The 23473-nt window shown below is 37.2% G+C and overlaps 1 protein-coding gene across 4 annotated transcripts in view; it reads left to right on the forward strand.

The window, feature by feature from the left end:
- LOC149549661 (6-phosphofructo-2-kinase/fructose-2,6-bisphosphatase-like) overlaps nt 1-23473 on the forward strand; it is a 229924-nt gene that overhangs the window by 134938 nt on the left and 71513 nt on the right. For all 4 annotated transcript variants that reach the window (XR_016354132.1, XR_016354133.1, XM_089792961.1 and 1 more), the window contains exon 15: nt 19081-19128. Coding sequence is in view for 2 of the 4 variants with exons in the window: in XM_089792961.1 (XP_089649087.1) it covers nt 19081-19128 (48 nt within the window). In the remaining 2 variants the exon portion in view is untranslated. The remainder of the gene's footprint in view (nt 1-19080; nt 19129-23473) is intronic.

A 23473-nucleotide genomic window follows, 5' to 3' on the forward strand; every position in this document is an offset into this window, starting at 1 on the left:
CTTGTTTCCATTACCATTTTTATGTATCTTGTGATCAATCTATGAGCCCAACATGCTTGCAGAAGTGATTTTTCAGTAGATGCGGAGAATCGCCTTCCAGGGTTGGAAACCCGCCGAGGAGAAAACAACTTCTGTTTTTCTGCCCTTGCCTTTATTTTCACTTTACCCTTTAAGTCAATGTGCCTCCAAGCTTTAGAAAATCTAAAAAGCGCTGCGAAAGTGAAAAAGAAATCCACTTGCTTTTCTCTCTCACAAATGCCTTTATCGGAAGATTGACTTCATGGGTCGAAAGCTCGGCGTGGAGAAGTTACTTAAGAGTTTTCCGCTAGATGTGATTCTTAGCACTATAATGAATCTTGAGTGATTCCCAAGGCAGAATACTGTAATGTAGGGACGATCTATCCATAAAACAACTCATTTCCTTTTTGCTTTAGCTTGTAAACCTCATTTGTTGACCTCTATGGAAAATTGCCTTCATGGGTCGAAAACCTGCCGAGAAGGCAATGTCGGATTTTCTGCAAGCTTCATTTTCTTTATGTGCAAACTACGATAAGCCGCGAACAAGTTCATCCTAGGAAATAACTTTGTGAAAACATTATATGACCCAAGAATCTCCATCGAATTAGGTTCTAAACTACCCACAAACTCACAACAACAAGGAAAACCCACCCGGTTATGTAATGCGGGAGAAGAGAAGAGGTGAAAAACCCGATGGAGAAACTTTTCACTTGAGGGGAAAGAACTAGACTTGGACATACCCATACCAAACTAAGACACAAGATCATTTTCCACTTTGTAAAATGGGCACAGGATGAAAAGTGGGGCAACAACTGGCTCTGACTAGGGACTTGGGTTGAGCATACCCAAGCAAGGAACTCAAAATCTCTGGTTTCGCAAAGAAGATAAAAGGTGGCAACATAGCAAAACACAAACGAGGCAAAGAACAGGAAAACAAAAACAAGGGAAAAAGACTAACTAGGAAACACAAAAAGAAACTAAACCTAACTATAATACAATACAGGGGTTACTTGTTCTCAATTAGTAATTTGATAAAGCTTCAGATCCTGACCATTATAGGTCAGGGGTAGTACTTCACCATCTTCATACACCAACTTGAAAGAACTATTTTCAAATGCCTGATGAATTCTGAATGGGCCTTTCCATAAAGTATCAAACTTCTTATGCATTCCTTTCGGAGCACTTCGTTTATCCTAGAGTAGCACACTGTCTCCTACCATAAATTTCCGTGGTCTTGCTTTCTTATCAAACAGATCCTTCACTTGCATTTGATGTTGTGTAATGTGATCTACAATTTCCTCCCTTGCTTCTTCAAGTTTGCTTAGGTACATGATCCTCTTCTTTATACCATCTTTATAAACATCATCTTCAATCACTATTCTGAGTTTATTTGTGGCTAATTCCAAAGGTAAGGGGAGATTAGCTTCAGTCTCGTAAACCAATTCAAAAGGAGATATGCCAATTGCCCTTTTAGGTGTCACTCTATTTGCCCAAAGCGCTTCATGGATCTTTTTGTGCCAAGTCTTGATTATCTGAAACCAATTTCTTAACAATATTCATCAAGTTCTTGTTACTAGACTCAGCTTGACCATTTCCTTGAGGGAAATAATGTGATGAATGACCAATGGTGATCCCATACTCAAAGTAGAAATTGTTAATTTCAATTGAAGAAAAATAAGATGCATTGTCCATCACTAATTTAATGGGAATGCCGAACTTGACCAATATGTTCTCCTTTATGAATTCACATACCACTTCGGAAGTAGTTTTCTTGGTAGCTTTAGCTTCTACCCACTTAGTGAAGTAGTTAGCGACAGTTATCACGTACTAATGACCTGCACTGGATGCGGGACTAATCGGACCAATAAAATTGAGACCCCATTGTTGAAAAGGTCCTTCGATGATGACAGGTCTCAACAGCTAATTGAGGGGGTCCAGAGAAAATCTTGCACTTCTTGCATTTTGCTACCCAAGCATAGGCATCTTTAAACATTCTCGGCCAATAATAGCACTGCCTTAGTATTTTAAAAGATGTGACTGAAGATGAGAAATGTCCTCTGCAAGCTTCATCGTGAAATGTTCTCAATAGCTTTTCTTGTTGTTGTTTATCTATGCACCTAAGGAAAGTGCCATCAATGACTTTTTTGAATAATTTACCATCCCAAATAACATACTTAGCTGCTTTCAGTTTAAGATCTCTTCTTTGTTTTGCAGTTAGGTCTTCTAGACGTTCACCATATGTTAGTAGATAAGAAATATTCTCAAACCATGAATCATAGAGACCTATAGCTAACACCAGCTACTTTCCCCCCGATTTTTCTGATTTTTCAGTGATCTTACTTTCTGCAATCGCCTTGCATAGAGCATTTCCCCTTATTAGCTTGGTAGGCTTGATTTTCATATCATACTCCTATATTTTTGCTACCTATGCTCCTCTGACATTACAACCTACATCCTACTGTGTCAACACACTCTTTACTGCTACATCTGGGACAAAGACTACAGAATGTGAATGCAGGATATAGAATCGAAATTTTTTGAGGGCCTTAACTACAACAAAAGCGTGCTTTTCAATTTGCGACTATTTCAGTTCATGATTCTTCAAAGGTATGCTCATGAAAGCTATTGGGACTTGTACCCCTTCATCATTTTCTTGCATAAGTATCGTCGATAGAGTATGTTCAAAAGTGTAACAATAAATGATAAAATCCCGCTTATAATTTGGATGACATAAAAGTGGGGCATTAGCAATAGCAGTCTTTATATCCTGAAAAGCCCGCCTTCCTGCCTCATTCCATTTGAAATTTGAATTCCCTTTCATCATATCTATTATATGCTTAGTGGTTTCCGTGAAATCAGGCACAAACCTTCTGAGGAAATTCACTTGCTCGAAGAAAGATTTAACTCCTATTTTATTTGAAGGCAAGCTTAATCTTTGAATGGCTTCCACCTGTTTAGGGTGAATTCTAATGCCTTCCAGGGACACTATATGACCTAGGAGTTTTCCTTCTGTCACATAGAAAACCAATTTGTTGGGATTGAGAAAGATCCCATGCTCTTGGCATCTTTGTAAAACTTTTCTCAAATCTTCCATATGATCTTTCCTCTTTTTCGAGAATACGGTGAGGTCATCCAAGTATATAACTATGATTCAGTCCTTCAGATCAGTGAATGTCTTGCTCATACATCTTTGGAACGTAGCACCAGCATTGATAAGCCCAAAGGGCATTTTGCAATATGCAAATGTACCCCAAGGAGTGGTGAATGCCGTCTTATGCTAATCCTTCTCTTCTACTTCGACCTGGTTGTAACCTGAGAACCCATCGAGCATAGACATCATTTTAGATCTCGCCATCGTTTGTAGTAAGTAATCCATATTAGGAAGAGTGAAGTTATCTTTTAGAGATGCTTGGTTTAGGTTGTAGAAATCAACACAGATTCTTATCTCTCCATTCTTCTTTCTGTCGGGTACTATATTAGCTATCCAGGTGGAATAATGAATGGGATAGATGATCCTCACCTTTAGCATTTTATCTACCTCCCAGAAAATGGCATCCGTGACTTTAGGATTGTAATTTCTTTGTTTTTGCCGAAAAGGGTTTGCATCGGGCTTAAGTGTAATTTGATGTTTTACCTTCCCATCTCTATAGCTTTTCAAATCTTCATAACTCCAGGCAAAAACATCTCTATATTCTATGAATAAATTTTTGGTGGCTTCTTTCTCTTCAGGCGAACAACATTTTCCAATATTAATCATTTTGGGATTATGAATATCTCCAATTTTTACTCCCTCATATTCACCCATAATAGGCTCCTTTTCTGCTCTCTTTTGCTTTATGTAAGCATCATGTCTATTAAACAGTTTTTCCAAAGCTACAAAATACGGGGGAATAATATTACCTTTCAATTGAACTCCATTTTGATTCTGTTTCTTATTTACATCAGAGTTTTCATGATCACTTCCACTCGATTCATGTTCAAAGCTAGACTTATCATTTTCCAGGAACATTTGCAAACTCTTATCATCATTGAAGACTTGCCAGGATTCCACGTTGTCTAGAATAGTGGATCGACACACAATTTCGATCTGATACTTTTTGTCTTTGAAGTTTGGTTGAGGAAGTAATAGGGAGGCAGAGACTGCAAGGGAATCAGCCTTAGTGTTCATCTTCCTCGGAACTGCTTCAAAAGAGAAGGCATGTAGGCCTTCTATCTCTTCCCAAACTCTGTTTCTGTAATTCTTCAACTTGTGATTTTTTACAGAATATTGTCCTTTTACTCTGGTTTCACAATAAGCTCTGCATCACCTTGAGCTTTTAGGATCTTTATCCCTCTTTCTTTTGCTGTTATTATTCCCAGTAATAAGGCCTCATATTCTGCAGTGTTATTTGTATTCCCAAATTCTAATTTGAAAGCCATCGGTTCAGGTTCTCCTTTCGGGGATATCAATACCACACTTGCTCCAAATTCTGAAGAGGCACAACTTCCATCAAATTCAAGTGTCCATATGTCTGATGCATCTTTATTTTCATTAGAAACTTTCTCACTTTGACTTTCATCTCTCTATTCACCCGAGGCCTCTTCAGTAAACAACATGTAGTTGCCGAATTCCAACTCTTGATATAGACTCTAAGCTTTAGGATCATCTGATTTCAAGACTGTAAACTTTTCCTTTTCTTCAGGTTCTAATTTGACTTTCTTATTCCCGATAGGTATCACTGCCTGAGACCAGTCTAGCTTTATTTCCCCTCCTAAGTCTCGACAAAAACTCCTACTTAAAAGAATTCCATAACTTGTTGGAATATCAGCTACTAGAATGGTCAATAAGAGTTTCTTTTCTGGATGTGAAGCTAAGGTCACTTGAGCATCTTTAATCTGTTCGAGCAAGGGAACTTGTTTAGCATCCATAGAATAACATCTCCCATGCACTTTAGAAAGGTTGAGACCCAAGGCCTTGGCTACAGAATAAGGCATAACATTATCTGATGCACCCAAATCTATTATACAATTACTAAGTTTACATCCATCGATATACAATGAGATATAAAAAGGGTCAAGCTTTTTCCCTGGAGATGTTGCTAAGACTGTAGAATCTTCTTGATTAAACAAACTAGATGTCAAGGTTTCATCTTCTTTTTCCACAGTCACACTATGATTCAAATCTGATGTGTTTCCTTTACACCGGCCTACTAGTCTTTTTAGCTCAGAAGGGTGTGACTTCAAATAATCTATAGGGGAAATTTGAATTTTTGATTCTTCACAGAATTGAATGAAATCAAAGGGTGTTTTGTCCTTAACCATTTGTAAAGTATATGCTCCTTGATCAGTATGTACATTACTCGTCGAAGGAATGGAGTCATTTTTGTGATCGTGACTAGAGGATTGATTCTTCAACCTTTGGTCCTGAGTAAGCACTATGTATAAAATTCCATCTATGGTTGCATAACATTCACCTTTTGATTTAGAATCTGATTCGTATTCTAAGAATAAATTTCTAGAGTCACCATTTGAATAGGAATCGGGCTCTGAACAAGGAGTCGTAGTGTTTAATTCATTAGTAGACAACAACTGCATCATACGGGCAGTCTCCGGGCAACTCTTGCTATCATGATTTGTGGTCAAGTGAAAGACGCACATATTTCCCTTCTTTGGTGCTGCTTCAATTTTCAACCTGGGTTGTGGACCTGTGAGCTACAAGAATCTACCTTTGTTGTTCCTTCCTGGTGAGTTTTGATAATTCCACTAATAGGAATTATTGAATCTGGGTAACTGCTTCTTTACTGTTACCAGCTCATTTGACAATTTCTGAATCATCTCCTCAGACGATGTGGTATTACTGGAACTTCCTTTAGTTTGAAGTTCTCGCCTCCATTTTCCCACATAAATCAAATCATTCTCACATTCGATTGCTTTCTTTTGTGCATTAGCTAGATCCGTGGGATGTGCTCTCCTTAAATCATAATTGACTTCTAGAGGCATCACACTAATAAAGAAAGTTTTCAAATTACCAGGTGTGGGTCTATCGGCGGTTGGAATTCTGCTGATAATCTTATTGAACTTGGCAACAAAATCTCTCATACTCATAGTGGGTTGCTTCTTAATTGAAGTCAACTGTGTTAGTAGGGCATGTTTGTCTTCCGCAGTCCTGAATCTTGTCTCAAAAGCCATTCTGAATGTATCCCAATCGGTTATTGAGCCATCAGCTAGATGATAAAACCAGTCTACTGCACTATCCGTAAGGGTCTCTACAAACAACCTTATAGCAACATCTTCATGTCCAACCCCTAGGATATGAGTGGCTGCAAAGAAAACTTTAATGTGTTCGTCTGTGGTAACTTTTCCATAACTTGGACATCTAGACTCCAATTCAGGTGTGATTTTTTAAAAAATTGGTTAGAATTTATTGAACTTTTCAATGGTGGTGTTCTTTTCTAGTTTTGGTGCAAGGATTTTTCAAAAATTGCATTTTTTGACGACTGTACCTGTATAATCCTGCATTTTGCAACTTCAAACGCTCCGTACGAGCACGTCTAGTCACTTTTTTGAGTTCCATTTTTTTTAAAAGTGTGTTATTTTTCGTCTACTTTTTAGATCTGTAGTCAGATTCTAAGGTTGTGTGGAAAAAATTCTCACTTTCAGAACTAGGGCTTTTTTTGCATTGTAAAACTTTGATTACTTTTCAAAATTGTTGTACATCTAAGCTACAGTGCTTAGTGACAGATTTGGGCCTCAAAAGGCAGTTGTAAAAGCAAAATCAAAAAGTCCACTTTGTTCATTTATGACAAGTGGCCCATTGTACACACACTACTTATAAAGTGCCAAAAGCATCTTTTTTGGTGGGGTCTTTTGATTTAGTGAAAAGGTGGAGGGGTGTATTGTGTTCTTGTGTCTCTTTTTTGTGCTTTTTTCATTTTCTGCATCATGGGTTCATTTAAATGTCCACCTCTAACTTCACACAATTATTCTACATGGAAAGATATTGCATGGAGTAGATTAATGGAAAAAGGTTACAGTCTTTATGTTGATGGTACAATTACCAAACCTACTGATGCTAAAGAACTCATTGAATGGAAAAAACAAGACCAACAAGCTTTAGGAATTATTAGGAGTTGTGAACATAGGGATCTCTTCTTTCACATTGCCAATTGTACAGAATCCAAACTTGCATCGTACAAACTTGAATCATTGTATGGTAAGGTGGATGAAGAAAAGGGATTTCAGATTGAGGACGATCTACTTCTCTTGGATCCGAAGAACTTTGACACAATTCAGGATTACATCAACAAAGCCAATGAGTATAGGGCACTTCTTAAAGATTGTGGAAATCCCATGAAGGATAAAAAGTTGATTCATCACATCCTGAAGAGGCTACCTTCAAAGTATGCTTCCTTTGTTTCGAGTTTTAATACTCACAGGTTGACCATGGGAACTGCTTACTAGAAGCCTACATTTGATGCATTTGCAGACATGTTGATTGTTGAACAATCTCACTTGATGGATTTAGGACTACTCAAGTCATCAAAGACCAAAGCCTTGGTGGCTAGTGATGAGCACCAATCAAGTCAAGGAGGGAAAAGCAACAAGAAGAAGAAGCAGTGGAAGTAGAAATCACAATTTGAGATACAACAATCCTCCTCAGAACAAGGCAATTCTTCTTCCAACAAGAAGGGAAGTAATGAAAAGGACAGACTTTTTTGTGCATATTGCAAAAAGCCAAATCATGACAAGCATCATTGCAAGACTAAAAGAATCGATGAGTTGGAAAACCTACTTAGGAAGAACAAGATTCAAGTGCCAGGTACTTCCAAGGAATAAACTCCAACCTCTTCGTAGGGAAAAGGGCAAGCACTTATGGCAAATTCAAGATCTTCAACGGAATGGATACTTGACGCTGGTGCCTCCTACCATATGGGTTCTTCAAAGGGAGACTTTTCTTCATTGAAGCAGTCAAAGGTACCACACATCTTCGTGGGAGATGATACCAAGATGGAAGTTGAAGGAAAAGGACATGTGGAAATGGAAAATGGGGAATTCAAAGATGTTCTCTACGTTCCAAACCTTGGCTCCAATCTCCTATCAGTTTACCAAATCACTCACCTTGGAGATGGTCACAAAGTTGAGTTCCTTCCAGATTCAGTGATGGTGCACACTCTAAGAGATGATTCATTGGTTGCAGTAGGGAAAGTCAATGATGACAAGAGGCTTTATTCCTTCTCCCACTTTTTGCCTAAGTCGCCTTCTCAAGCCTTGTTAACCCACTCACATTCACAAACCACTTTATTGCATGAGCGGTTTGGTCATATTACCTTCCGCTATCTTCAACAACTTTGCTTCAAACACATGGTCAAAGGTCTACCTAACATCAACTTTTCTAAGGGTAAGTGTTCATCATGTTTAGTGGATATGCATCTCAAGGAGAAGTATGATAAAGGGAAGTCTTCTAGAGCACCAGTTGTTCTCCAGTTGGTTCACATGGTTTTAGCAGGTTCTTTTGCAGTGACTTCAGTCAACCAAGGCCGCTACATTCTTACATTCGTTGATGAATTTTCAAGATTCACTTGGGTCTACTTCTTTCATCACAAGAATGAAGTGGTTCATAAGCTTCAAGCCTTTAAGACTCATGTTGAACACAAATCAAGGAAAGCCATCAAGGTGCTACGGGTGGACAATGAGAACAGATATGTGGACAGAAGAATTAGAGACTTTTGCAGACATGAGGGGATTGATCTTCAAAATCCATCAGCATTCAATCAGCATAAGACAAATGTTGCAACATTGAGGATTAGGACTCTCAAATCCATGGAAAATTGCATGATAAAAGTCAAGTCTCTTGATCCAACACTTGAAGTTGAAGCCATTAGCAGTGCTACTCACATACTTAACAGGTCTCCTCATAATGCCTTAGATGAGAAGACTCCTTTTGAGGCATGGTGCAGCAGAAAACCAGTTATGAGTCACTTCAAAGTCTTCGGTTGTCCAGCATGGGCAAACCTATCTTCCAGGGGTTGCAAGGCATCAACACCTAGGCCTTCTACTTTCATCGGATATGAAGACAATGTGAAGGCTTACAGACTTATGGATCTAGAGACTCATGAGATTTTTGTGGAGAAGGATGTACATTTTGAGGAAAGTTCATGCAGCTTATCCTCTACTCTTCGCACTTCATACACTGTGGAAACTAATAGTGACACCAGTGATAGAGCTTCAATTGATTCAGACACATGGGGTTCTATTGACAGTTGCAGTGAGAGGTCACGTCATCAGTATAGTCCACATGCTTATATTGCCACAGTGAAAGGTCCAGGACAACATGGTACATCTTGTCTTCTAGCTCCAGCTTCAGTTGATGACTACATGACAGACATTGCAGGTTTGTTCGTGGAGTCACAAACTACAGATTTGGGAGACAACCTTGATGATTTACATCTTCTCATTGATGACGATGATCGTTTTACAGTTGTTGCGAGGGCTCACTCTGACCCTCATGTCCATTCTCTACATGATCAATCTTCACAGGTCGGCGTGATTGTGGATCCTTATGAACAACAGTTGTCGGAGGTCTCTTTATCAGTTGAGGAGATAGATGGTTCATTGCAACAGGTTCAACAGACATCCTTGCCAGATTTGCATTCATTCTTTTCAGCACAGTTGGAAGGGGCGGGCATGAACATGAGCACAGGGATACTTGAGTAGGTTTTAGGACCAGCACAAATCTTTAGGATTGTACCTTTGCCATTGTCTCTTCCAAAGGGGAGGAACATCATCTTGTACTCTTGGACCAGCTTCTTCCTCGGAGTAGCTTTCACTGATAGGCATTCTTCATTTGGGGGGGGGGGGGGGGGACTACCTTGTCTCTCTTCCTCTTCTTTCTTATGGGGGGGGACTTTTTCCTCTTATGAGGTTTTGTCTCTCTCCTTCTTCACTTTTGTATATGCTGGATGTATGTCGTGATGGGGGGGTCTTGATTACTCCATCCATCCATGCATCCCTTTTCATCTTTCTTTCTGGAGGAGGGTTTCTCCCATGAGGTTTTCCTTCTTTTGCTGCTTTATGAGAGATTGCATTTTCATTATGTACATGGGTACCTAACATGGCCTAGTAGCCAGGACCCATCTTGCATTTCATCCTAGTTTTCGTAAGCTTAAGAGCATTCCCCTAAGTTGCACTTAAGGGGGGGTGTTGGTGTAAATACTTATTTACTATTTACACTTATTTACTTAGGTTAATGCATTATTTTATTATTTTATTTTGTGAGACACTTAGGAGTTTGCGCACCATTTTGAGTTGTCATGTTGACAACACAAAAGTACGCAACTCTATTTTAGCACATGGTGTCTATAACACTGATTTATGTGTTACACCTTTGTAGACTTATCCTCACATCATCGCACTTACTTCTGTGCTTAATGGAGGATAACCCATATCTGGTGGACATGTGCCTGGTTGTATGACTTATCATGTAGCTGATTCCGAGGCATTCTAGATATATCTCAAAGGCCTTTATATACAGGCACTCCTAGTGTACTCTTATAACGCATATTGAATGAATATATCGACATTCTGATCTTACTCTTTCTTTCTAGTCTACAGTTGTGCTTGTGTTTGAGTTCTTAGTTCCTGGGTGAATTTTTCCCTAAGGCAAATTCTTACAGTTGCCTTCTTCATTCCCTTTGGATAGCTTCTCTTTGCTCCTCAACTTCTACCAACCTTCGTGCAAGCAGTCTTGGAAGACTCCTAAGGAGATTGTACACAACCTTGTTTACTATGAGTTTGGCCCGTACTGTGCTAGTGAAGAGAACCCTCTACTCTACCTCCTAGCAGACGTACTCGTCTAACATTATGTTCCACGTGTGCACAAGATTCTATGTCAATTGATCCTCCTTCATAACTCCCTCCTCCTCAATGTCACTATTAGTTATTACGGTTTGCTGGTCAAAGGGTCAACCCATTATGCTTCGATTTCCCCTCATCTTCTCAGACCTGGGGTTCGTACTTAGGCAATATCGCTAGAGACGTTTCAATCATTATGGCAGAATTTACTTCCTAGTACGGAACTTGTGTACCAAATTTTAGTTTACAATATTATCACAACATTCATACTACTAAATGGAACAATACACAAATAGCAAAATATGTCTTAATTGATTGTACCAAAGAGTTTACATTACCAATACCAATGTGTCTAGAACTACCATATCCTTTCCCATTCTCCAAGATCCCTACATATAGAGCTTGGGTTGGTTATGAGAGCCAACCGTCCCCATCCTTGATACATGACATTTTCTAACAATGACCTAAAGTATTTTATTTTACGCAATTACCATTTACAATCAAAAACCCAAAAATAAGTCAGAATAGCTGCAGAAATCACATTTAGCCAATTTCCACATCCGGGGTTGGCCATTTCAGAGTCTTCTTACAAAATAAGGCCCATGCCTTGGTTTCTTGAATTGGTAGGCTATTGTGAAAACAAGATTAAAGAGGATGGGACAAAAAGATGCAAATGTTAATTTTCAGATCTCAGAGGTTGGATTGCAAGTGTGGATGATATGAGCTTTTACTTGTTATTGGTGAAAACAAAATCGCAATATTGTATATAGAAGGGAAATACGCAAACTTGCATTTGTACTTGGGTCATGGAGTTGACATTGCAAGCTGAAATTTTGGATCTTGGAGGATAGATTATGAGTTGCAATTTGAGGAGTTGAAAGTGTTGGAAATCTATTGTTAGTGCTCATGATTGTTTTGGTTACGCGTTACTTTAACTTTTAACAACTCAATAATCTTGAATTAGTTAAAACGAAATTAGGATTTTGAATTCCTCTATATATGTGTAAAGTGCCTTGATAATTTTTGAAGTTTTATCCCTGTTTTTCTGCCTTACGAATTTTGTCAAACAATTCCCTTACAGCCTCAGTTTACTGATGTTTGTTGTTTTGCTATGATTTTTGAATGCCAATGATATTGATGAATACAAATGATTGCAAAATAACTAATTGGAAATCAAAGTGATATGCAACCTCTTTTTATTATTTTCCAAACGCAAGTACATGAAATTCTGATGTAAAATGCACACCTACAGCCAAGAGGTATTTTCACAAACACTTGGCATGCATCCTATGAATGACTATGCAATGAGATGTTTTTACAAACATTTGGCATACAAACTGAACAGCTGAATTAAGTTGATTTCCCTTCAATACTTCAATGTTTACAATGACTGAATACTTTGGTAACAAAAAGCTAAGTTGCCGATTCAGGTTCTGGTTCTGGTACAGATATGGGGTTCTGCTTCATGGGTATGGCAATTCTTGTCCCCTTGCAGATTTGGGTTTGGTTCGTATATGTATGTATGTATGTTAAAAATTTGACTTGAAAAATATAAAAAGAAGAGTGACACTCATAAATCCATAATGGCCAATAAGATTATAAATAAATTAATTGCATTACTGATATTGTTTCAAATTACATGAATTACAAATTGGCATCAACACGATAATGATTAACAAACATAGCTATGGCCTGGCTTTTACAAATCTATCAATAGTAATGTACTTAGATCTACAAATTAAAAAAACGAGTCTCTGATCTTCAAATAAATTAAAGTAGACTGCTGTTTAACTTTTGTCATAAACTAAGTGCATTACATAGTCCAATTTTGACTTGAATAATATTACCAAGCTGTTGCAAGACACTATCTAATGCTGATACAAAGAGCATGTTGATAAAAAAATCAGAAATACATACATAGATTGACTAGTTGCCTTGGGGTACTTCCTATGTGCCCATGTTCGATGTGTGTCCTTCACAGAAGGACCCACAAAGAACCCATGAAGTACCCTAAAGGAACCAGTACCAAAACTGTACCAGTACCAGGACCTGGGCCTAAATAGCAGAATCTGGTAACTGAGACAAAAAGACATATATTACTTGTCAAATGTATCCATCTACAATTGCCAAATGTAAATACCAAAAGAACCTGGAATAAGTAGCTGAGATGACATGCTTTTTGGCTTTTCTTTTTCCGGATTTGCTTTTTCGGACTGCTTTTTCGGATCTTCTTTTTCGCTTTGCTTTTTCGGACTGCTTTTTCGGATCTGCTTTTTCGGCTCTGCTTTTTCACTTTGTTTTTTGGATCCGCTGTGAAAACTAAAACCTTTCTCCTTGCCAACTGATGTCAAAAATTAGATGCACAGGCTGAACAAAAATCACTGAATATTATCTCCCAATTAATCACAAATGAATTGGTTGAATACCAATTTCTCCTTTCCCAACTAGGGTTGATATCTCACAACCAAAATTGGCACCTTAGAGTCTTCAAACCCTCAGGCAAGTATGCAAGCACTAAGGCTCTCAGCACAATAGATGAATATGCAACTCAAGATGTGTAAAATGACCCCCCAAAGGCTCCTTATAAAGATTTCACAAGCAACTCCAAGAAGCTTATAGAGGAATCCAACACTTTATTCTTTTAAGTGACATTCTGATATTTTATTATGTTAGTCACTTTAATATTAAATCAATTAAATATAAAGTTACTTTTTAATATTTCATTGTTTAGTAACCTTATAAGTAATTAATTTAATATATCTTTTCCCCCTTATTTCTTCCTTTCTAGCCTTTGGGGAAAATAAAGGCTAAAATAAAATAAGTAGTTGGTGCTTGTCAAAAAGGGTACATTACAATATGTATTATAACATTTGGTTTGTCGAGTGGATTAAAAATTGCAAGTATTTTGGGCCTCTCTGAAATTTGTTACGGTATCAGAGAAAGGTTTAGTTTCTCATGCCCATGTGAAGAAGGAAATATTTGCATTTTGAACACCTTGGATATTGTAGCATGTAAATAGCTAAGTGGTAATTTGAGTTCTGTGCAAGCATAAGAGGATTCTACATGGCTTCATCAAATCGTATTTGTGTGACACTGTTGTTGGATGTGGTGTCAGCTTTAAGTTGATCATATAAACATTATAGAAAGTTGGTGCTGCTGTTACAAGCGTATAAAGCATGATCCAGGTTTTTTTTAAAGGTGAATGTGGGAGTCGATGATTTCAATCCTCCAATTCATTGGGTGCCCATGGCAATTCCATTTGCTTGGAAATCTCTTCATACATCCATATTCTATCCAGTGACAGATTGGATTGTGCTTTTTCATTTGCCAGAAATTGATGAATCGGTATTTGACATTTATTGAGGCTCATAGTTCTGTTTCGTAAAACCTGGTTATGCATTACTAAAGGTGTATGCTGTCAGTACTTCGATCCATATGCTTTGACCAGGTTTGTCATCTTTGATCAGAGATTCTTTACTTTGACCAGTCTCTTGGCCTGCGAGCATTATGAAGAATTTGTTCAATTTGGTATTGCTGTGACATTAAATTTATGCTGCAGCAGTTTGCTCAAAATCTCCTGGTTAAGTATTTTACATTTTCTTAAGGACTAGTGTTAATAATAGGTTATATGTATTAAGAAAATGGAATCAAATATATTTGTATTCCGGTTTAATGTCTTAATAGTTCTTATAGAGATTTGTGTTTCATATTTAAATTCAGAGTCTAAAAGTTCTATAAAATCAATTGGCATTGATCAAAGTGTTGTAGTCAAGGTACATTATCAGTTGAACCCAACACCTAAATAAGTTTCATTTAGGAGTTCAGCGGTAGACTTCCATACATGGCAGATAAAGATGCAGCTATACTTGATAGAAATGGATTTTCAGGAGGACGTCAAAACAAACTCAGTTATACCAACTGCTGCAAATGAACTTGCAGGAATATCGAAGATCATAAAGCTTTGGGGACTATTGTTCTCAGCCTATCCAAAGCATATTTGCACCATGCAGATTTTGGGAAGTCAGCTAAAGAGGTTTGGCAGTCTTTAAATAAGCTCTTCAGGTTTGAAGCAGAAAATGCAATGGCTACATTGAAGCAGAGATTCGATGAATTGAAAATGGGAAAAAGGTACAAAAAATGGCAGATCATATCTGCAAGTTTCACTCTCTGCTAAATCAGCTAGGTTGGATTAATGAGAAAGTAAAAGATGACGGTGCCAAAAAAATACTTCTTAATAGTTTGCCTAAAAATAAGTCTATAGCTGTGGTTCACATTAAGAAACATAACCATTAGCCTTGAAGGAGTAATATCTACTCTAGTTCATTATGAAGACTTAGAATATGAAGAGGTCTTATTTGTACATAACAAAGCAAGAAACGAAAGTAAAAAATCCAAGCATGTTCCTTCAAAAGGAAAAATGAAATGCTTCTATTTTAATGAAATAGGACATGTAATTTTAAGTTTCAAGAAGATGGCACATGATTTACTAAATGATAAACTGTATCATCATGCTTCCTTAGTTGAAGAAATCGATTGGGAAAAGCATGCCAATGATGAAGAGATATCGTGTGTAATAATGAAGAATATGTGCTTTAGATAAATTCAAGATTAGAGGCATGAGGTGATAGAGGAAGGAGGACAATCAACATCCTCGCGTCAGTCATCTACGATGGGGCCGCTAATTAGTTCTAGTGGCATTTCATTTTCTATGTGCGTGTTTCTATTTTATTTCACATAATGGGGTGGAATATAACATCAATATTCCATCTCTAGCTACAGAGGAAATTTTCTTTGTTGTTGGAGATCAAGTGTCATGGTCATCAATGATTTCTATGTGTGGGTTATTTTCTTATGTAACACCTAGTGTAAAATATTATAATGAACAATAGCATTGGTGTGATGCAGTTCATGGATCTTGAAAGTGTTTGTGGGAGGCTCTAGAAAACCGAATGAGGTGAACAAATGAGTGGGTTCCTGTTCATGTCCAGGTTTGTGGTAAGCCTGTGTGAAAACCATGAAAGCCTGATGGAAGGTGCCTTTCATTTTGAATCAAGATCATGAGAGTTGGGCTTACTGCAGATAAAGGTTATTGCTAGTGCTCATGATTGTTTTGGTTACGAGTTGTTTTAACTTTTAACAACTCACTAATCTTGGAGTTAGTTACAACTGCATAACGACTTTGAAGTCCTTTATATATGTATTATTCCATATGGTTTGTGGAGGCAAATAAAAATTGCAAGTGATGTGAGCTGCTCTAAAATTTATTACGAAGACAAAGTACAAGTTGCAATTTCAGGTCTTGGAAAAGGGATTACAAGTTGCGATTTCACAAGTTGCGAAGACAGATTGTAAGTTGCAATTTCGAGTCTCAGATCCTACATTGCAAGTTGTAATTTCAGATCTTAGACCGCACGTTGCAAGTTGTGGCTCGAGATCGTGGACCCTATATTGTAAGTTGTAATGTTGGATTTTGGACCCTCAATTGCAAGTTGTAATTTTGCATCTTGGATCTTTCATTGCAAGTTGTAGTTTCGGGTCTTGGATTGTATATTTCAAGTTGTAATTTTGGGTTTTGGATCCTACATTGCAAGTCGCAACTTTGATCTTGGATCATACATTTCAAGTTGCAATTGTGGGTCTTGGATCCTACATTGCAAGTTGCAATTTTGGATGTTGGACCCTTCGTTGCATGTTGTAATGTCAGGTTTTTGAAGCCAGTTTACAAGTTACAAAGAAAACATACATTTACTTGTAAGGGCCATAAATAAGACCCAAGCTCACTTAAAAAGACCCACTCAACATTAAAACAAAACAAAAACATAAAATACTAAGTCATAATTTGGTTTTTGAGAAGGCTAATACAATTGCAATTAATACAAGCTTGCAATTGTAAATGTAATGATGATTACTTGTGATTAAGGTTAAAGATTCGATATTGAAGGAAAAGTTGCAATGCAACTGCTGAAACTTGAATTTGAAGAGAGATCCAACTTTTTGGACACTGAAATTTGAAAAATTAGAGGCAAAGGACTGGATTTGCTAATGGATTCCTAGGAGATGAAGAAACACCTTGCAAAACGTCTCTAGAGCCTTAAAGTGTTAAATTTTTTTTAGTTTATCCCTAATCTTCAATGAATCAAATATTAGGGACAACACTGGTCTTAGGGTTTTTTTTAATTTTTTCCTCAAAAAAATCATTTGAGGGTTTTGTCTATTTTTTAACAAAAATCCTGGTTTCTTGTAGTTGGTCTAGGAAACCATTTACACACAAGAGTTTGTCAATATTTCGTCAAAGTCAATGTTCCAGCTTCATCTCAATGTCTCTGGCTGTATGGAGCGATACCATTTTCCTCCACATCAGATTGGGTGGTTTTCAGTTATCTTGGTTATTTCCAAAAGTTCTGTAGATTCAGGGAGGGTCTTCACAACAGGCTCATGTCACAGAGCATTCTAATGAGATGGGGGCAGCCTTCTATGCATTTCTGACCAAAAGACTTGCATATTGTCTTTTGTAGGGTAGTTAGTACAATGACCATTAAGGGAGGGTATTAAAATAATAGTGTAATATTTCTATGGTCATCTTTAGTGAGTTTTGTTTTGTTATTTAGTTTCTATTTTTGTATTCAATTAACAATTGTCTCATTTGGAAGCATTGTATTGTACTTTTCTAGTTTGGAGAGGACAACCAAGGAGGAAAACAATAGAAACAATATTATTATTATTATTATTCAGCAGAGGAGGCATTTTTGGAATATTAGTATCCAATATTGAGCAAAGAAAGGAAAATCAGGAGCAACAGATAATGAAGAATGACTCATACCTATACTAGGTATACAAATTAAATGTTATGTCGAATCATACGATGAGGAGTTTAGAAGATCTAGAGCAATAAAGAATCAGATTCTAAAATTTGACATGGGAGGAGATTTTATTCAATCAGATCTGACTGTAAATTATAGCAGGCTTTCAAAAGAGACTTACGAGCAGATATATATGACTATATTGTGTTCCTTGTTTCATTTGGATTTGTGAATTTGGACAAAAGTATATGGGATCCTAGAAAGGACAATACACCACCACAAACAGATAATAGCATTGGAACTCTAAAATTTACCTATGGGAGAGTTTGCAAAGTTGTTTCTGCTCTTGACTTGTAGGAGATTTGCTGGAGTATTCATCACAAATGCTTGCATCCTAATCTGGTGTCTATAGAAGATGAGCTCTCATACCCAATGTTAGTGTCCTTTAGAGCTGTCTAAGAAGGACAAGAATATGCAACTTCAGTGCTAGTGACCTGTAAGGGAGCTTAGATTCGCAGGTTACTTATAGGAGCATTTGCCACTTGGTCTAGTGTCTTGGTAAGCTAGAATTAGGCAAATATATCTAGGAATCATTCACCTTCTGTCCAAACCATTTCCAACATCAAATTCTACGCCAAAGATGTTTTTCTATCCCAAACCTCATTTTTATTTTCAATCATAATCTAATTCTATTTTTATATCTTGTTGCATTTGACCTATTTGAGTATGGTAATCAAATAATTTACAGCCATCCGTTGTAATTATTGCTAAATTGTAGTTTATGATCAGATTTAAACTAGATTAGGTCATAGGAAGAAAGTGTGATCCTAGGATGTAGATTGTTTAATTTGTACAACATATAATAATGTAAGTTCTCAATTTTTGATCTCTCAAGTATATATGCAATATCATAGTGTTGGAGTTGGGAATTTTGTTTGGAGATGCTATCTAATTATAAACCTTGGGAAAATTTACACTTGTCTTCCTTTATTAAATTTTAAAATTCCAGATATGCAAATGATCATGGGTGGGAATACTTTTACTCATATGGTTAGCTTACCTTGAATTGATGTTTGAAGTGACGGGACTAGTGGTAAATGACTTATCATAGCTACATTATGGATATCTCTGTTTCAAGTAGATTATTAGATGGTATAAGCAAAATTGGAAGCTAAATCAAAGGCATCCTTTAAGTTTGTTCTTCTCATTCAATAACCTACATTCATGCAAAGAACTGATGGAATGAAACCTCAATTAATGGAAAAAGAAATTTGTAATTATATGAATATAATATCTTGTATTCTAGTTTTGTATGATTGCTTTGAAGATGTCCAATCCCACAAATGTTGTTGTTCATCCATGGAATTTGAAACGATTCATTATTTATTTCATTTTTTCTTTGATTTGATTAAAGAAATCATTCATGTGGCAGGTAAATAATATAAGTGGATATCTTCCTGGGCGAATAGTCTTTTTCCTGGTATGATTAACACGCCCTCATTTGTTTTATCATCAAGAATTGTTTTTTCATTCGCATTAATTCTTCTTTTGTTACTTTTTATTATTTTCTTGATCACATAAAATCTTTGAAAAGTTCAAGAACTCTTGAATATTTATTGGGTAGCACTACTAATTTACTAATGCAGATCTTACCATGTTATGAATTTGACTTAATTGAATTAGATTACCGTTGTTCAGAAATTATTATTTTAAGAACTAAATTGATTTTGGAATTATGATGCAAGCATTAAAATTTACTTAAAGAATAAATGAAATTTCAAATTGAGCAAGTAAAAAACTGTGAAATGTATGGAAAGAGAGAATCAACACAAGAATTTATCTTGGAAAAACCTAGTGTAGGAAAATTTAAACGAGAACTGTGAATCCTTATATCCAGCATCATCATGCAAGCTTAACAAGCAGTTGCTTAAGTTTTCAAGAACACAGGAGCTTTTATAGAATTTATAAGAATGCTCCACAGTCTATCTATATATATTATAAAACTTGCTAAGACTGTTGCTTCACTTTACAAGACCACTAAATGATCTCTAAAAGTTTATTTGTACAAGGAAATGAACAAATGAAACATCCACACTTAAGCTTCTATTTTGGGAAATCAATGTTTGGTTTTTGTGTAATTTGGGGGCAGTGTTTAGTCTGACAATGGCAAATTCTGTGTTTTTGTTCTTGCATAAGGGAATCCACAGGTTATGAATATACTTGCCATTTGGGACAAGATGCACAATGTGTCATTTTATACTTTTTTCGTCTGTGAGTCCCACATTATTTGGATAATCCATAAGCTTTTTGGTGCTTGTATCACATTTTATTGCTCTTTTCACCATTGGTTTGTGCAACTTTTAACATTGAATCAGTAGAAATATGCCCAGCATACTTTTTCCTGTATTAAGTTATAGACATGGATGATAACTATGGATTCCAAACCAATTGTTAGTTGTTGTTGATTTGCAATTTTATGAACAAAACAAGCCCTTCAATTATGCTGGATATATTGTAGAAAAAAATCACAAGTCCTTGGTTGATATCAAGAAGAATGCCAACAAGGTGCACTCCAAGTCGTACTCTTTTGTTGCATCTCATTGTTCATTCTATTATTAAAATTTGGAAGCCAAAACTTATGATTAAACCAGACGAGAAGTTCAAAGTGTACAAGTCCAGGAATGAACCTACATATGGGATATAGTTAAAACACTGTGTACAACAGATTATGCAATCTTTGAAGACTACTTTGTCAGGAAAGTGTTGGATCAGCTAGGTGAGCCTATGGACTGGAGATTGTTTCTGAAAGTTAAAAAGTTTTTTCAGGCATAAGAACCTTGTGCCTGAGAAACTGATTTCTGTACAAAGACACCTAATATTAGAATCTTCGGTTTGCACCTCATGTCCTATGAAAATCTATTCCATACAGTATTACATTTTTAGAGACTGTTTGACAGATGAATGAATCTGATAAGACTCACTTGAGGATCTTCAAGAAAGGTTATTTTACGCCGTCACTTTTCTTTTCAGATTTCCATGTATAAGCCAAAGGAGGCCTTAAGTTGATAATAAATTTCTTCAGGGCATATAGAATGAAGGTGGATCCACCTCAGGCCATCTAATTTTTAGTGCTTTATCTATGAAGTCAGGACATCATGCAAAATGTTTGGCTTTTTCCACCATTTGATGAAATATAGGGCCTTATCAGAAATTGTCACACATTTGAAACTGACAGTAATAAGGGAAAATGGGGCCATGGTCAAAATAATTGAGGCAAAGAAAAGGGGAGAAGACCCTATATATACATTATAGTGGGATGAAATTAATGATTCTTTCAGAATAAACACGATACTGAGTCCCTACAAACATGATCTGGAGAAAAGTCTGCTTCTCTCCCTGTTCATTAGCTCCACCTGCATCAACACTATCATCATCAGTACCATCTTCATCTGACATCACTGCTAGCACCAGCCTCAAAGAGTTTGAGGCCGGCAATCCCATTCATCAATTGTCTCCTAGAAAATATCCTGCTGTATAGTTTCCAACAAGTGGATTTAAGGCTGGCCCAAGTGGGCAAGATGAGCAGAGTAGTTTGATCCTCAAGTGAAAATTTTGGTTGGACCATTTTGTGCAAAAGAGCAATTCTTATGTCCGAGTAGTTTGATGTAGTAACCCTGTCTAGTTGTAGCTAAATCAGGCATCAATATCTTTCACATTTCAATGGTTTGACATTTTGTCAAACACTTGGCAAGCAGCCCAATTACCACTGAATATAAGATGTCTTAAATTTTTAAACACAATATCCTCCTGATGAGTCTCCTTGGGACTGTACTTAGTGTCACTGTCAGGTATCTCCTCATCACCATACCTAGATGTCACCTCAATCAAATGAACCTTGCCCTTCCCCATACGACAGTGCTTGGGCATGAGAACCATAGTTTCTTCCTCCTCAAATCTTTCGTGTCTCTGGGTCCATCCTAGGAGGTCTAGCTGACTGACCAGCCCTTAGCTGTGAGGTGTTGGCCTTCTGCGGAGGCCGTGAATCTCTGAATGGCCTTTTATCCAATGGATAAGTAGGAGTGGTGTCCAACCTTAATGTCACATCAATAGCATCCTTAAGAGTGGCCGGCTGGAAAGTGCAAACCAATCCCTTAAGCTTGTCGTGCAATCCCTCAATGAATAGCATCACACTACACTTCTAGGGCATATCAAGTACCATAACTATAATGCATTGGAACTCTTTAACATATGCCTCTACATGTCCAGTCTGTCTAAGATGCGCCAACTACCTATAGTAGAGTTTAGTGCCCTTTCGGTCAAACTGGTTAATTAGCCACTGAGTGAGCATAGGAATGAATCAAGGCGTGATCCTGGGTAGCCAAACCATAGTGCTACCAGTCATATGCAACCCCATCTAAATGCAATACGACAAACTGTATAGCCTCTCTCTCAGGCATGGGTCGTAAGAATAAATAATTGTCCAACTTGTGTACCCAACTTCGTGCACTTGGATCACTAGTGCCATCATAAGTAGCCAATGAAATCTTCCCAGTACTTCTACTAAGATCATTGTTCTGTTGTGGCCTATTGCCTCTGTCTCCTCTGAACCTAGTAGTATCCCTGCATTGTGAATAATACTAGGGAAGAGGGAAAACATCCCTAACCTCTAGGGGTAGAGCTCTCCACTCAACTGTGGCTCCCATGACGGATTCCTAGAATCCCATCTTGAGTGGATCAACTTGTGCAGGCCGCTTACTAGGTAAAAACTGTGGAAGCAAGGGTCTATCCGTAGCAGGTATATGAGGTCATTCCTGTCTTTGGGAATGAAGGGAGCTCCCAACCGATGCATGGGATCTATGACTTCTTGCAACTGACACAGATTTGCTACATCCCTGCCTGTCTCTTCGTCTATCCAAGTCCATCAGCTCCAAATTTCCCTGTAACCTCTCAAGCGTTTGGACTATTATAGGCTAAGTATTGATGAGAGTCCTCATCAATTCTCTTTCATCCTCATCAATGGTGTTCTGTCTATTTCCTCTCTGTTCATCTGCCATAGTATTTCACTGTTCAATTCCAAAACCTTGCTCAAGTTGAGCTCTCTTGCGCATGTAAAATCTGTGTATCTCAGCTCTTGGATGCATAGATTTGTAATCAAATCCACAAGCTAGCAAGATCTAGCTCTGATACCACTGAAGTATCCCGAATGGATATTTTCTCTATTGCTGCTATAATGTTTAATTATATAAATTATATTTTCTTGTAGATTTTTCTTTGATCTTATAGAGCTAGACATAAGTTGCAAGAGAATGTCATTTCTTTTTGTATTTTTCAGAATATAGGAATTACAATGAATAAATAACAGTAACTGATAAAATAGAAGTGATAGAGATCATATGCAGCAATACATACTAAACTGGAAATGATTCTAAAACCATACCAACAAAATCTGATTTATTTCAAAATCGTACCAATATAAATGTGCTTCAAACAAGGTTGATGCCAGCTGAAAATGGGATCTAGGTGAGCTACTATAAAGAATGCGAGGTTGAACCAAGGTGGCCGCCTTCCCTAAAAATCCACTGCCTGCAAAATGTGACTGCAATACTAGAAATCGATCCCCTGCCTTGATCAAATTGTATGCATAAGAACCTTCGAATCTGATCTTGTTGAGGCCTACGTCCCAACAAATCTACTCTCAGCACTAGGGTTTGTTTCCTAGGTGAGGAATGGTCTTCCAGAGCAATGGCGTCCAAAATAGGTTGACAAAATGATAAAAGATACTCACTTTTAGGTTACCATCTCCTTATATCCCCTCTGCAAGGAAA

Source organism: Cupressus sempervirens, chromosome 7 (genome assembly GCF_028749045.1).
Source record: "Cupressus sempervirens isolate cs-2001-9-10 chromosome 7, ASM2874904v1, whole genome shotgun sequence".
Classification (NCBI taxonomy): domain Eukaryota; kingdom Viridiplantae; phylum Streptophyta; class Pinopsida; order Cupressales; family Cupressaceae; genus Cupressus; species Cupressus sempervirens.